The sequence below is a fragment of the Panicum hallii genome, chromosome 9 (genome assembly GCF_002211085.1).
Source record: "Panicum hallii strain FIL2 chromosome 9, PHallii_v3.1, whole genome shotgun sequence".
NCBI classification, from domain to species: domain Eukaryota; kingdom Viridiplantae; phylum Streptophyta; class Magnoliopsida; order Poales; family Poaceae; genus Panicum; species Panicum hallii.
The window spans coordinates 61,486,767-61,502,167 of record NC_038050.1 but is presented as its reverse complement, the minus strand read 5'-3'; the positions used below and the strand labels follow the sequence as shown (position 1 = coordinate 61,502,167).

At 41.7% G+C, this 15,401-nt stretch overlaps 2 protein-coding genes across 5 annotated transcripts; both read right to left on the bottom strand.

The window, feature by feature from the left end:
• Positions 1–167: 167 nt before the first annotated feature.
• LOC112874053 (nodulation protein H-like) lies at positions 168–4,290 on the bottom strand. Of its 4 annotated transcripts, XM_025937217.1 has the most exons (8): positions 3,848–4,136; positions 2,396–2,531; positions 2,076–2,314; positions 1,705–1,963; positions 1,254–1,433; positions 767–922; positions 535–671; positions 168–357 (listed from the first exon to the last, which is right to left on the bottom strand). In XM_025937217.1, exons 2-8 carry the CDS (start codon positions 2,414–2,416, stop codon positions 339–341), a joined length of 1,011 nt encoding a protein of 336 aa, XP_025793002.1. In that variant the 5' UTR covers positions 2,417–2,531; positions 3,848–4,136; the 3' UTR covers positions 168–338. The 4 variants fall into 4 exon arrangements, with proteins under 4 accessions (XP_025793002.1, XP_025793001.1, XP_025793000.1 ...); XM_025937216.1 differs by lacking the exon at positions 3,848–4,136 and adding an exon at positions 4,149–4,290 and having other exon boundaries at positions 179–671; XM_025937215.1 differs by having other exon boundaries at positions 179–671; positions 2,396–2,560; positions 3,848–4,133.
• A 4,639-nt stretch (positions 4,291–8,929) lies between these two features.
• Positions 8,930–14,086, bottom strand: LOC112877869 (DEAD-box ATP-dependent RNA helicase 10). Its single transcript, XM_025942243.1, has 13 exons — positions 13,697–14,086; positions 13,478–13,610; positions 13,307–13,376; positions 12,736–12,798; positions 12,256–12,330; positions 11,577–11,696; positions 11,222–11,263; positions 11,038–11,112; positions 10,100–10,246; positions 9,839–9,976; positions 9,623–9,734; positions 9,394–9,482; positions 8,930–9,232 (listed from the first exon to the last, which is right to left on the bottom strand). Exons 1-13 carry the CDS (start codon positions 13,869–13,871, stop codon positions 9,113–9,115), a joined length of 1,359 nt encoding a protein of 452 aa, XP_025798028.1. The 5' UTR covers positions 13,872–14,086; the 3' UTR covers positions 8,930–9,112.
• Positions 14,087–15,401: the final 1,315 nt, after the last annotated feature.

Below are 15,401 nucleotides of genomic sequence, written 5' to 3'. Positions count from 1 at the left end.
ACTTTCAGTGCAGCACAGCAATCGCTGGTTGTGGTTCATGGAGCACTGGAGTCCATTCTGAACTGCTCAACGGTGAAACTTTCAGTGCAGCTCAGCAATCGCTGGTTGTGGATCATGGAGCACTGGAGTACATACTAAACTGCTCAAAATTGAAAATAAAATAAAAATCATCAGTAAGTACTTTCACACGGCATCTGATTATCTGCTCATTGCTGTTTTCTTGGAATTTCAGAGATGGAGCTCAATTGCGAGCTACCCATAAAACCCAGAAAATCTATATCTATACAGAATCTAAAAGGCGGAAAATGAACGCCTCAATTTTATCATCTCTGCTTCCTTCACCTCTTCTGTAACCTCCTGCATACAAACAACGCTGCTGAAACTGCAACCCTCTTTTTGTGGGGGAAAAAAAAAAGGAAAAATCTATGTTTGAACCCTTTGCTAAAAGAAATTGCAACTATGACTCGTTTGGCCCTGATGTGTACTCGAAAACATCACTTGACATAGTCTGCATCATCAAGAAACTGAGCGTACTTTGTCCCGTTCAGCATCTCGCTCACATCCTCCCAGTTATCGACGAGGTCCGGGAGGGGCCTAGTGTGGATCTTCACATGCTGGCTAGACAGTTTGGTCACGGGAGCTCCAAGGAATTCCTGCACTCGGGACAGTTCCTACATAAATCAACAAAGAAAAAGGAAAAAAAAATGCTATGAGTAATCCTGGAGCTAGTCAGAAGCTGAGAATGCCATTTGTTTGTGATCACTACATTTTTGTCGCGGATCACATCCTCGTAGTAGAGGATCATATGGTGCGTTTTGCGGAAGCGGCCCAAACAAGTTCTCATGGAATGTTCAGCGTTTCTGATGCTTGGGATCAGAGTTGACACGTCCATCTTTGGCTTGAATCTTGCGAGTATCTCAGCCTGCCCAAGCAAAAGGTACGGACAGGATGAACTTTTCTGAGAGAATCAGATAAGATAGTTTTCAGTAAGAGCAAAAAGATATCAAATAAGCCATCTTTTGCTAATACGATAGTTTCAATTTTTTTTTCCTTTTATTGCATCATTGCCTGTTCGACTTTGATTCATTCAGAAACTGACTGATGGCTTGGGTATTAGTCATGTTTCTAATTAGTAGGCCTGCCTGTCCGTAATTGGTTCATACACTAATTAGTACAATTTTCAAAAGGTAAGACATTAAATGAGAATAAATGTATTCAGAAAATGTAACTGAGATTGCTTATGCATGAGATACCTCCTCTTTTGAGTGAACGTGTGATTTATGGATGCCATTCAACTGCTTTGTTCTTCTATCGTAGTTGTTAGCCAACACAGAGATAAGCCTCCGTAATGTATTCCTCCTGAAGAGAAGTATCACCATAGCCCCTTTTCTAATTAAATAATCAACAATGTCTTGATGGTGCTCCATGAGTCCCTGCAAAACATGGAGCAAACTAGCTTGATGGTGCTTTTATGCTTCATATCTAACATTTCTCAGGGCAAGAGCATGATTAGTAGCTTTTTTAAGTTATCAAAATCCTTTGCTAGGTTTGGAGTACAAGAACATAAATATAGTCGAAGGCTACATGATAGAACCTATCATGTGCCACTTCTAGGCTAACCGAACAATATGAATTTTAAAAGCAGCTCACTGAGTAAACCTTCACACAGACCACAGCAAAGTGGGGAATGCAATGATGGTTTACCTGATTTAGCATCCACTTCAATCCAAATGCTGCTGTGCATTCATTTTTTGCTGCACTAGTGAGCCAGTCCATGCTATACAATTTATCGAGCGTCTGCAAAATAGTCGAGATATTTTCTCTTCTCTCTCTCACAGAGAAGATTTCACCATTTGAGCTGACATTAGGGTGGCTGTTCAGCAAAGTCTCAAACCACCCACTTCCTGATCTTTGCATAGATACAATAACAAAGAAACGGACCGGGGTACAGGCGCACTCGCCCCTTTGAACCAGGAAATGAGTGCAGAAACAAGAATCAGAGAACATAACATACATGAATTATATGCGTAGAACATGGGAGAGGCCATCTATCTTCAGTCTTCAGAGGAAGTTACCTGTCATAAGTCGTAGGTTTTGGGAAGTGCAGATATCGCCTCTGCTCATGTGGAACTGCAGGTTTTCTGCAAATATTTTTTGTTTGTTCTTCTTCGCTGGTCAATTTTTCTTCATTTTCGAAAGTTAACTGATTGAAGGAGAAGTAGCACACATAGAAGCCGAATAATGCAATGAAGAAGACGAGGGTAGATCGTAGAGGAAACACTGGACCTTTAGAACCTTTTAATGAGTAAACACACTGCAAAAATGAGAAATAAATGATCAGTGATGCTAATTGTTAACAATATGTGCAACGAAGAAACAATATTGCATAGCTTACCATTCTCTTTTGCAATAGCATCTGCTAGATGTACTGTCTGCCTGTTTTCCCTGCGTAGCATGTCAGCAAGAAATGGATGTCTCTCGTCTTCATTGACAGCAGCCTCACCGTTTGCGAATTAGCTGTAATGCATACTCTGGATTTATAGAGTTTCAATGTTAGTCCCTGCGCAACGAAAAATATACAAATTTCGGGATGTAAGAAGTTTTTGTTCCAGGAAATGCAAGGACACTTCAGTCAGTGGACAGACTAAACCAATTTCTTTCTACAAAATTGACCTGATATTTAGCAGCTTTCAGAACAGCATGTTCCTGCTGAAACATCTTAAAACTTGTATGATTCTAGACCACCTAATGCAAAACAGGATTACTCTATCATGTCAGGCTTGGCTGCATAAAGACTGAATTAACGAGGCGCCCATGTCCAAACTGTCAATGAAGGGAACAAGGAAATGCAGTTCATTTTAGCGAAGGATTCGCTAGAGGACTCGGCGAAATGGTCTAGCTTTTCCCCCAGTCATTATCAGTCCCCATGACCGTAAGGCCGTACAGCTTTGTTGGTGGGAACCGGCAGTTGCTTCTGCCAAGTTTTGCCTACTACACAAGCAATATTTCAGATGGTGACAGGCTGACAGCTACATTTTTTTTCGAAAAGGCTGACAGCTGCACGGACAAAAGTAGTTTAGGTCATTGAAAGAAAAAAAGGAAAGACAAAACAAAATCTGGTACCATACTACCCTTGCAACAAGTCAGAGGCAAGGGTGGATTGGGGCAGCATTACGGAAAACTTTATCGCAGCTGGATCAGACAGGACTTGGTAAAACGAAATGCACAAATTTTCTTCAGTGAATGCGTAATCACTCGAATTCCCGTTGGATAACAGCTGAAAGGACAGCGGGGAACACGATAGCAAAAATGGAGATGGAGTCGGGAAGCAAGGCTCGAAACAACGGAAGGGTGCCGAGAATGCCGAAAAGCATTGATGATTCTTCACAGGCAAAGAATATGCTTGAGCAACCAAAAGAAGAAAAAAGATGAGAAAAACGAAGTCAATTCTCAGGTGAGAATCCTGGGATTGAAATGGTGAAGCAACCCCAACTGGGAATATAATCTCCACATTTGTCAAGAGGACAAAAGAAGCACCTGATAGGGGATGCTAGAAGAGTAGTAGGCAGGACAGGACAGGAGAGGAGACGAAGACGAAGACGACGAACTCGGGCAACAGCTAGTCGATTCGTTGCAGGTTCAGATAAATTCAGGCTACGGGAGAAGAAATACAGCCCAGACAAAGGACGCCCCAGGCAAGACAGGAAGTCGAGACTCAGGTTATCGGTGCGAAGGATCGCGGATGGCCGGCCTTGGACTGCAGGCCATGGCCATGATCCAGCACACGCAAGTTAAAACCGCGAGGGTCAGCGACGGAGGGAGAGGTACGGTGTCTTTGCTTAATTACCTGATCCAGCTAGCCGCGTCGATGAAACGGACCCTTCCTCGACCTGCTGGAGCAGCAAGGAAGGCTTCGCGAGCTTGGAAACCCCGAAGGGAGAAGAAAAAGAGCGTGACGTCGCGGGAGGTGAGAGAGTGCTGCTGTCCAGGAAGAAGAAAAGAAGAGAAGAGAGGAGAAAGCGAGGAGAGGTGGGCGTGACAAGGGACAAGCCGAAAGGAGCCGCAGCAGAAAATACATGAGAAGAGAGGAGGAAGAGGAGGATCGATCAGTCTTGCAGAAATTATATGAGCTGGGAAGGAAGATGTACCAGTCATGGAGCACCAGCCAAACGCAAGGTAGGGTCTTGCTGGTAACGGCCTCCAGCTCGGAACTGCTTGCCTGCCCCGTACTGCAGTGCTAATACATGTCTGCATCTCTACACCTGCTTGCCTGTCACCATGGGACGGATGATGTGCCGGTGTGTTAGCAGGGATTAGTGCAATGTTTCTTATTTTATTTTATTTTTAAGAAGAAGAAGAACTAGTTCAATGTTTCTCATGAAGAAAATGACTAGTTACTGATCGATGTAAGCTTGAACAGGATCTGTCGACCTCAAAGATGATGTTGTGGTAGCATGTACTCCTAGCGATGATCTAGTACTAGTACTGTAGTACTAACATGTTAACGGCCCCGTACCTCTTCAGTCGCGTGAGACACCAACCGCCGTGGTCACAGACAAAGTATGAAAAAGGCTCGGTGTGATTATGATAATCTAATATACCTTTTTCATCCTACACTATAAGTTATTTTAAATTTTCTAAATTTATAGTTTCTTCTATAAACTTGTTCATGGTACGAATCCTGGAGGCAAATAAAATTGGCAACTCTAAGTTGCGTCACGAGCAACATTCGAGCCGTTCCTGTTACATACTCCCTCCATTATAAGTTATCCTAAAAATTCTAGGATAAATTAATAAGAAAATTAAATGATCATATTTATCCCTATTTATTACCCATATTTGGTACTAATTAATATTTGCATGCACATGCACTACTTTCTAAATAGGTAATATGATTTATCTTTCGATAAATTTTGAATCCTATAATAATTTATTTTTTAGGATGGAAGAAGTCCAACGTAGCTAGCCCTCCATTCAATTCAAAGCTTATTCCTAAGAAACGTATACATAATACTAACCTCCGGTCAATGAAACGCCCACACCACTTTATAAAAAAGAATTTATAGGAGCCGGTAAAAATCATATTTTTAGGGACGGGTGCAGTATCCACCTCTACTTTTCGCAGCTAGAAATGCTATTTTTAGAGGCGGGTAATACGTCCGTCCCTGAAAATAATTTATAGGAGCGGATCATACCATGACCCGCCACTACGCAATTTCCAGAAAATAAAAAAAATCGAAAACAGCAAAATAAAAAAAATACTACAACCAACCAGCCACCACCACAAGCCTATGTACTAAGGTTTTTCTTAGATAAAATATGCACGCTTGCATCACCCGGGTTCGAACCGCATACCTGAAGGCTCGCGTGTACTTTCCTTTCCACCACACTACACAGTCACTTATGACTCTTTTATATTAACTCTAAAATTGATTTGTTAGGGATGCCACCGCTCGCCCCTAAAAATATTTTTCTACTTTATTCTGAAAATGCATTTAAATCTTTACATATAGGAAAATAAATAAAAAGTGAATCTTCTACTCTATGGTTATTGTGAATTGTAGATAAAAAAATATATCAAATATATTTTAGTGTATATAAAGGTTAAGCTTGTGGAAACTTCAAAATATGACTTGAGTTACATGAGATAATGTATAGTCATAGCTATTTGACAACTTATGATAATTTTTTGGACTATTAAATGATCTTAAATGAAAAATTATCAACTACAAAATTGTAGGTCTCGTCAATCTCTATAATTTTGGTATAAAATTTGACTTTATCCGAAAGCATATGAAAAAATTATAAATTTTTTTACATGGGACTATATGTAGTGTAGGGGCGGGTGACACCCGCCCCTAAAAATGGTGGTCACTTCTACGGACGGGTGATGACATCATCCATTCCTAAAAATACATTTTCAGGAACAATCAGTTGCTACAGTAACCCCGCTCCATTTGTAGGAGCGGGTTACATTTTGACCCGCCGGACGTTGCTACAAATAATAATTTTTAGTAGTCCACTCTGACGACGCCACGACGCCCTGTTTCTGTTTTGCCCAAGCTTTTCTGCAAACAAAATGAAGTCACTACCATTTCTGCTACAATTTCTGCAAGACTGCAAGTATTTTTTTTCCCTTTCATTTTGCGCCCGACACATGTGAATACATATAGTCGTTCAAACTTTGTACCAGGAACCAACTTGATCTAGAACGCGAGGAGTAGGACCAACGCAATCAAGGACGAGTCGTACACATGCATCTCCTGGTATTGGTAAAAATACTCATTCATTCATTCAGGTTGAATTGGATCGGAGCACGCAGCAACGAGCCGGCCGGACAGATGGCCGTTGATCGATCCAGCAGCTGCGTACAAATGCTGAACCATCCTGAGCATCTTCTTAGTTCTTACGCAAACCGACAGCTAGCAATTAGTGGCTGGCTCGCGTCGCGTGCTCAGTTTCGTCAAATCTCCTGGCGTTAATTAATTAGTTAAAATGCAGGGCACTTTCGCCTCAGCTTTAACTATACACATGGCACCTCGATCGCTTTGCAAGTTTGAGGCCTGCTGCGGGACAGGCATGCTCGTTCATCGATCTCCTGCTGCTATCCAGGGGAATTTAAAAAAAAACGGCTGCGTAAACCATCTGACATTATGTACGGATCCTCCTGGAGCAGGTGAGGTCCGACCGCTACGGTACCGGACAAGCAATGCGATATCTGACTTCATGTCCTTTTTATATATTGTTAATAAAAACGAATGTCCTTTCAAAAAAAAAACCCGGATATGATGTGATATGTCTGGGTGCGAAAGGAGCATTAGCTGGTTCCTTTGGTACTGGTACGACATGTCTATTAGGTTCAAATCTCCAACTCACGCATGAAAGTTCGTATTTATAGTTTTAATAGGCAAATATATCCGTACGCTGCTACAGACAAAGTTGGTATAAGTATGAGATAGTATAATAATCCGTACGTTAATTTTTAGGGATCCACGTGATTAAGCCGTGGATGGAGGGCTGATCCGACTCGCATATGGAATGGATTAAGATCTGCCTATCAATGTAATAAGACGGATCAACAAAAAATTTAGAAATCTTACGTGCTTTAAAAAGTATATATATTATCGATTCTGGAGGATAATGCTGAGTAGTATATATCAGCGATGGTACCTGCTGTGTACGGAGGAACGTTGGTGCCCACCACCCTTACCTGATGGAGGTCAAACTCACAGATCCGTCATTTTTGTCTTGTGTCCCTGATCTTCAGCTGATTCGTTCGACCGTGCTAACCACTTTGATCTTCCTGTCGCAAATAAATGAACCGGAAAAATCCGGTTTACATCTTTGAATTATAGCAAAAATTCGATTTTCAACTTTAAACTATAAAACCGGATAAAAAACTGGATAAGAGGATCAACTGTTGAAACCAGGCAAATTTGGCCCTTAGAGTGGTTTCGAAGGTAGTTTTATATTTTTAAAAATTAAAAATTCTAATTAGATCAAAAAAATAAAACTAATTTATTTTAAACCAGAAAAATATGAAACTAGTACCAAAATTTTCCTAAAAAAATATAACATTTCTATTATTATTGTTCTATTTAAATCTTATTTATTCAAAAATAATAGGCATAACTACAGGCAACAAAATACTATGAATATAAAAAAATTGAATCCGAATATCTGACGTATAGTGCCAATAGATAGGTTATATTTTTTAGAAAAATTTTGATACGTATTTTTTGGATTTGAAATGAATTACTTATAATTTTTTAGTTTAAATTTAAATGTTTTTTATTTTCATAAAATGGAAAAAGACCACCTTCAAAACCACCTTAAGGGCTAAATTTGCCCGGTTTCGACAGTTAGATAGTCTCTCTTATCCGATTTTGTAGTTTAAGGTTGAAAATCGGATTTTTGCTATAATTTAAAGGTGTAAACCGAATATTTTCCTAAATAAATAAATAAATAAAAGGACGCACTGGCAAGTGAAGAGGACTTTGCAGGGCGATGTATTGCATTGCAGGTGTACAGCCTCTTCTGTTGCAATGCAATGCATTGCGTACCTGAGGTACATCATTCAGATGCTACTACGAGTACCACCAGACCAGGTGGTACCAACTACCCCTACCGAAACCGAGAATCTATCACACGTCGACAACTTTTGCAGCAAAGCAGCTAGCACCACCCAGAGGCAGGGTGAAAGCGAAGCTCCAACAAGAAATTATGGAGGAATCATGCATGTCGCTGCAAAGTGGTCATCATGTAGTAATGCGGTTTCTTTCCCCCTAGATCAGGAAATCTATCATATAGTAATAATAAGGCAGGGTGCGAGGAGTGCCCCTCCTCATTAGTTAGTTGCGTGGTCAAAATCATGAACTGGATGCGGCGAGAGCACAACCTCATGAGGCACAGTGAGAACCTGGTGCCTGCCCTTAAATCACACGGAAAGGCGTTGCAAGAGCCTGCATCACGACGACGACATGAAAGTCTTCTTCAGGCGTTGCTGACAAAGCGTCCTCCAACTCGCTGCCACCGCCTTGACACGAAAAAACACTTTTGGAGCCAGTCCAAGCCTTTGTGCACAACAGCATTTATCCAAGAGCAGGATTACACTGTTTCTGATATCTATTCAGAGTCTCCCCTAAATTCTCTTATTTTCGACTAAACTAATAGTTAGGGACACACTTTTTTAAATTCCCTTGGACCATGGTAAAATGCTTATGACATTCAAACTTGAAAGCCAGGCGTACTGCTCAAATGACACCGTTGTCGCATACCGTGGGCAGCCGAGCGCATCCAGGCGACAGCCCCCGCGCGGACCAGAAAATAATTCGCGGGCAGCAAATGTACGCATGAGCGACGGCGGAGCTTGCCCACGCCTTCGGGCACGATACAGGCAGCTGTGTGTCCATCAGCCAAAGTTCACAGATGAATAAATATAACTGGTTTTCTTTTCTTGCAATAACATGGTTTATGACGACAAAATTGGGCGACTTGCAGGTACATCACTGCAAATCCACAGGGTTGGCACTGAAACAGTCACACAAAATGGACTAACATTCGAGGAGCTGTACACATGGATTCTAACTCAGCAGGGCAAAGTCCAGAGCTTTCATCGTCTGTTAGATTTCTTGAAGGGTTTCGATCTTTTAGAATGAGCATGGTCTTCTACCTCGTCATCATCATCTCCCACCTTTCTCCGCTTCTTGTGGCCACCGGAATCCTTCATTTTCTACAAGGGTAAATAATTACGATTCTGTGAACCAGTTGTCATACAAGCGCACACTGTAACACAAAGTGTAGGAGCCAGGTAGCCATCCTTTTGCACAGATTTGCTACCAGCAAGAATGGCGCAAGAATCACACTGAGAATCGATATTGGTGTAGGACATACCGTTAGAGCAATTCTCTTTGCATCTGATATGGGCTCTTTAAGTATCATAATTTCATCTGGGTCCACCTTACACTGGTCAATTTTCTTGCCTGCAAAACATAGTCGATGTTTTACTTCAAAAAAAACATTCTCGATGAGAGCCAGGCTTTGGAAAGATACCATCTCCAGTTATGCATGCAAATCGGCAAACAAAAAGTAAAGATGGGGCAAAAAGGAAAACTGCTATTACCAAGTAGCTGCTCAATCAGCACAAACCACTGGGCTTCATATTGATTCACCAAAGATACAGCATATCCTGATCTCCCTGCACGTGCAGTCCTACCCACCCGATGAACATAATCCTATATGTGGAGCAATAAAACATATCCAAATGTAAACATTGTAAGCTGTTGAAATAAAATCACTACATTTGACCAAGGCAAGTACTGAAACGAACAGATGGTACCTTAGAATTCATTGGAATATCGTAGTTGATGACCATATCGACTCCTTGAATGTCAAGACCACGACTTGCCACGTCAGTGCAAATAAGGATATTGCAATCTTTCGCTTTGAACCTGTTTAAAGCACCCAGCCTCTTATCCTGAAAGAAAAATAAACCCAAAAACATTAGAGATTAAGGGAAGAAATAAAGAAGACACTTCACACCTCATGGAGGATAATCATCTGATTGTCTGTTGTTCCATTTAAGTCAAAGAGAGTAAACCTGACTCATTTGGCCACTGATAGACATAGCTTTCAAACCAAGATTCCTTAGCATGAGAGCAAGGAGCCTAGTAGATTCACAGGTGCGCACAAAGATCATGATCATGCTCTCTCGCCTCTCATTCAGAACATGAAGAAGATAACAATCCTAAAATTCACATAACAAAAGGTAGATCAGAGACAAATGATGGGAAGAGGTACTCCGCTGTGAAGGTGAAAAAATAGAGTTCAAGTTGGATGGACGATTGCACACAACACATTGAATTAGGTTAATGACAGGCAACGCTTCATTGCAGCCATCTTTTTTTCATAAATGCTTATTAAATGAATAGAAGTCCGAAGAATTAACAGACATGAAATAAATAAGAATCGAAATGTCAAATTGGTTCAAATCACTTGGGTGGTTGCTCACTGCTTCCAATCACAACGTTGTAATGGAGTTGAAAGATGGGTTTTGAGTAAAGTAATTCCAAAATGATAGAGCCCCTTACATAATAGGTTTTGTTTAGGCTGGCAAGGGAAAAAGTGCTATAGCTAGGCATAGAACGAATCAACACGCAACTATTCAAAAAGTAATGGTTATAGACAAATGATCAAATTGCAGATTACTCCAAGGCAAGTTGACATACAGGTTAGTCATGATCAAAATAGTAGAATACAGGCTCAACCTTCAAAAATCAATTCGAGAAGGAAAGCTATACCGAAAATAATACATCAATTGCCAAGAAAAGAAACCAAAAAAGACACTACTTTTGAATTACGCAAACATCACAAACTGATATGATTGCAACATAATTAAACATATTATTTAGAGTAGTCCATGGCAACACAAAATATTGAGGGTACAGATTTAGATCACATGAACTCAAGAAAATCATTTATACAGCAAGACACTAGCAGTAGCAGCAACACATAGATGTGGGGCCAAGATAAACTGACCTTGTAATCTGCAGGAACAAAATAGAACTCTTGTTTAAGCGAATCTACTGTAGAATATTTTGAGGACGCTTCAACCTGTTCCCAAAAAAGGTTGTGATCATAAGTAAAGAATAAGAAAGCAGAGCAAGATGTGGTCAACTTCTTGCTTATTAAATGCTTCGAGGGGCAAAGATAGAAATGTCACCTTAGCAGGATTCCTGAGACAAGCCCGTTGCAGTTTATTTACCTAAGTTGTTGGAAAGGAAATTTCATTTAGTCAAACAAAAATACAAAAGCACAGTTTATAAAGTTAGTCCACGATTATGCAAACTAATTGTACCAAAAAGATCACGCTAGATAAAAGAAAATAAAGGCTTAGTGACATTTGGCAGGATAGATGTGAGAGATCATATGATTGTGATTACCAACAGAAGCAGTAAACATGGCCATATCAAGAATTTAATACTATCAAGACTTGCTTTCGGTTGTTTTATTAAAAATTCCAGTAAATTAAGTAGTTTCATCACATAAACAAACTAAGTACAATACTATCTACAAACCTTTTTGGTCATGGTCGCTGAAAACAGGAAAGTTCTCCTGTCTTTAGGTATCTCTTTTAGAATGTCATCAAGGGCTTTCTCGAACTCCACATTAAGTAATTTATCAGCTTCATCCAATACCTAGCAATACAAAGGATAGACCTAATGTCAAAACAATTTTGGGCCTACAACAATTCATACAGTTATCATAAATTAAGATATACGCTCCAAAATATAAGGATCGTCATGTTCTAAAATAATGAGTTCAGACCGATCCATTTTTAGTTGACAGGCAAGGTACAGAATTAACAGAACAACATCCAGCAGATGGCTACGAATTAAGATCATCAAGGATGACGTTCATGCTATATAAAATATGAGCCAATAACTTGGAGGAATCATGGATATGAAAACTGGAAGGAATTCAGTAGGATGACATGTTCTGACATTTTTCAATGTATCCAGCAAGAATTACCAATACAATCTGGGATTGTTTACTTAGAAAAAGTAGGTTTCAGCAACTTCAGGCAGTCAAAAGGCAAGTGGATATTATTCAGTTAGATGGTTAGAAAAGAAATTGGGAGATACAGTTTCTCAGGTAGATAGAAGAAGTTTTTGTTTCTGCCCACAGTAGAAGTTAGTGTAAATCATTAACACAAATAATACAACATGTTTAATAATAAGAAAACAGTATACATACCAAATACTTGATTTTCCTAAGGCTAAAACCTTTTGTATCTGTCAAATGGTCCAAAAGACGGCCAGGAGTTCCAACCTAAGTTTCGAAGGAAATATTACAAGAAGTACATTAGTTCACATGAAGACAAACAATATGTAAAATCAAATTGATTTCACAGAATACTCACTGACAGAATTTTCGGTATCATGGAAGTGTGGAGGAGGCAAAGAGAATCAAAGCTGATATGTTTGTTGCTACTGGTTTATACGATATACTAAAAGCTCCAAGAGCTCAATCCAGCGGGAAGAGAAACTGGATTTCATAAGCATGTCGATGCCATTGTGGTGGCTTTTCAGAAGTTATTTTAATGTATAAGTTTCAACGTAAAACATATTGGAAACATACTTTTGAGTAAAATTTTTGCTATATAAATGGGAAAAACAACTTTAGGTCTTTAGCTTGGATTAAGGTAGAGAAAATCATGGAATCTGCAACCCTCACCACAATATGAGGACGTTTTCCAATGGATAACACCTGCTGCATCCGATCCACTCCCCCAACAAGCTGGTGAAAAAATAAAATGTCAGTTGAAACCAAGATATCCACAAGCCCACATAACAGGCATAAGTGATACAATATCTCCAGGGGATATCTGAATGCATCTAATTTAATAATACAAGCTGTCACATGTTCAAAGAATCCTGAGAAGAAATCAGTTATGATTATAGACAGAGAAACAAGGTGTTCAGCAAAGAATAATAAACTGGTAGCAAAATTGGCACAGATAGAAATATGTGGGAAAAAAATACCATTGAACTTGAGCAGCAATATTAGGAAAGTCAGGTGATAGCAATGGTTCACTGTGCTTCACCACAACAGATAGAACATTTGTCACACAAGTCAGAAGCATACTTCATCAGATAGGAATGCTGTAACATCGATGAAGCATTCAAGCGTATCAATGTGCAGCACTCACAATTTGCCACATTCAGACAACTGGACACTCAAACAACCCCACCACCACCACCCCCCAAAAAAAAAGAACACACTCGCTCGCAGCAATAACACTCACCACTGAGCATCGCAAACCAATAGCTGCTCCGAGCGCCTCAAACTGCTCCGCAATCTGAATCGCCAGCTCCCTGGGCCACACACCACAGCCGCACGATCAGCAACCACGCACATTCCAAATCGGATAGTGATACGGTGCCGGCGAAGTAAGGATTTTAGAAAGCAAGCCGACCTCGTCGGTGACAGCACGCAAGCGAAGAAAGAATGCTGCACGTCGCGGTTCTCGAGCAGCTCCTGCAGGATGGGCAGCGCGAACGCGCCCGTCTTCCCCGACCCCGTCTGCGCCAGCGCGATCAGGTCCTTCCCTGAGAGCAAAACCAAACCGAATTAGGAGCCTGCAATCGCAACTGCCCGGGGCAGCCAGCAGGACTGGAAGGACGATGGATGGTACCTTGGAGGGCGTGAGGGATGGCCTCGGCCTGGATCCTGGTGGGCTCCTTCCACCCCATGAGGTCGCACGCCTCCACCAGCTCCTTGCAGATGCCCAGCTCCGCGAACGTCGACGCCAGGCGCCGCGCCGGCTCCTGCTTCTCGCCGGCCTCCACGGCCAGATCCTCCTTCGCCATGGCTCGTTCGCGAGACCCTGCCGGCTGCCTGAGCGAGCGAGCGTGCGCGTGAGGCTTGAGAAGCTGGCGGCGGCGCTGGGACGGTAGCGCGGGCGCGGAGCGGTTGTGCAGGGAGGGAGGACGCCAAAGACTTGAACTCGGCCACGTCCGCGGCTCGGCGGAGGTGGAAACCCTAGCGAGCTGCGGCTGGCCGGCTGCTGCTACGGCGGGCGTTCCGGGCCGCGGCGTGTTTGAGCCGAGCCCAAATGCCGTGCCTCGTGCCGGGCTATCGGGCCTCGGTTTCTTGGACATCTCTCACTAATGTCTAATGGGCTGACCGGCTTGAGCAATCAGGGCTGATGCCATTGGGCTCTGCGAGTCGTCGTCTTCTCAATGTTCTCATCCGCCCATGTCATCATCATCGCGGCGAGCCAGCGACCACAGCCAACTGCTCCCCTCCATACGCATGCCGGGGACACCACACTCGCCGCCGATTCGGACATGGCTCAGGTCCTGCCCAACCAAAAAAAGGGACAGATATGCTTGCTGATTTTTCTACTTCATGATCACAAGTGCAGGAGCTGGGAAGATCGACGTCTGGTAGGGTACACGCGAACAGGGCTAGCGTTATATATCACGCGAGACGTTCGATGCATGCCGAAAATCTTGTAGAAAAAGAAAAGAAAAAGCACCAAAGACGTAAATTCAAATAAGGAAAGGTACAAGTTTATTTTTACACCGGATGTTCGAAACTACGCGAACTTCGTAAGATTTTTTTCCTCCCAATGCAACTTCATGAGAAACTAGAAAGGGTACGTAGTGGTTGGAGCCAGGTGACGCAACAAACGCATGTCCATCTCGATCGCAGACGTACGCTATCTGCACGTTGCGGATAATGACTCCCACTGTACTGTAAAACTTTCCGCGCTTCAAATGCATAAAGGAATTCTAGAGCGCATGACGTGGAGATATGAGGCGACACAAGTAAACATGCTGCTTGCGTGCTTGCTTGTTGTGCAGTGGTTAACACATGCAAGCATGCGCGCGCGGCTCGCTGATGAATGGTTGGGGTGATGATGCAATTTAATTTATTGTATCTTTATTTTCTTTGGATAAAAGGGGGTCCTTGATCGATGATGCAATCGGCCGGCACTTATATATTACGCTGTACAAAATATGAGTTGCTCCCCGCATATTGGCCCTGCTTAATTGTTTGCCACCTTTGCTCTCCTGTAATATGTACTGGCCTAGTGGGCGCTCATTGCGCGTTGTACTAAAACTCTTTCTACTTAATACAAAGATAAGTAGCTCTCCTATGTATTCGAGAGAAAAAAATAATTATTTGCCACCTACAATCGTCCACAAGCTAGGGTGACAGCTTGTTATTATTTGATTATTATAATCTATAGTCTGGATTGTGTTAATATGGTTGTAATTTAGGTCATGTTTGTTTCAACTGATAAACTAGATCATATAACAAAGCTACCCTTAGCCAGTAAACCAATAGTAGTTCAGCTAACCTTATTTTGTGTCAACACATCTTAATTTGGA

Bases quoted from the DNA above. Each gene is read 5' to 3' on its own strand.
- LOC112874053 (XM_025937216.1), bottom strand. From the start codon at position 2,416: ATGCTATTGCAAAAGAGAATG. The intron at 2,315-2,395 runs GTAAGCTATGCA...TCATTTTTGCAG, and splicing joins TGCTATTGCAAAAGAGAATG to TGTGTTTACTCATTAAAAGG. The intron at 1,964-2,075 runs GTAACTTCCTCT...CCTGGTTCAAAG, and splicing joins AAACCTACGACTTATGACAG to GGGCGAGTGCGCCTGTACCC.
- LOC112877869 (XM_025942243.1), bottom strand. From the start codon at position 13,871: ATGGCGAAGGAGGATCTGGCCGTGGAGGCCGGCGAGAAGCAGGAGCCG. The intron at 12,331-12,735 runs GTGAGGGTTGCA...TTCGAAACTTAG, and splicing joins GAAAACGTCCTCATATTGTG to GTTGGAACTCCTGGCCGTCT. The intron at 9,233-9,393 runs GTATGTCCTACA...TTACCCTTGTAG, and splicing joins CAAAGAGAATTGCTCTAACG to AAAATGAAGGATTCCGGTGG.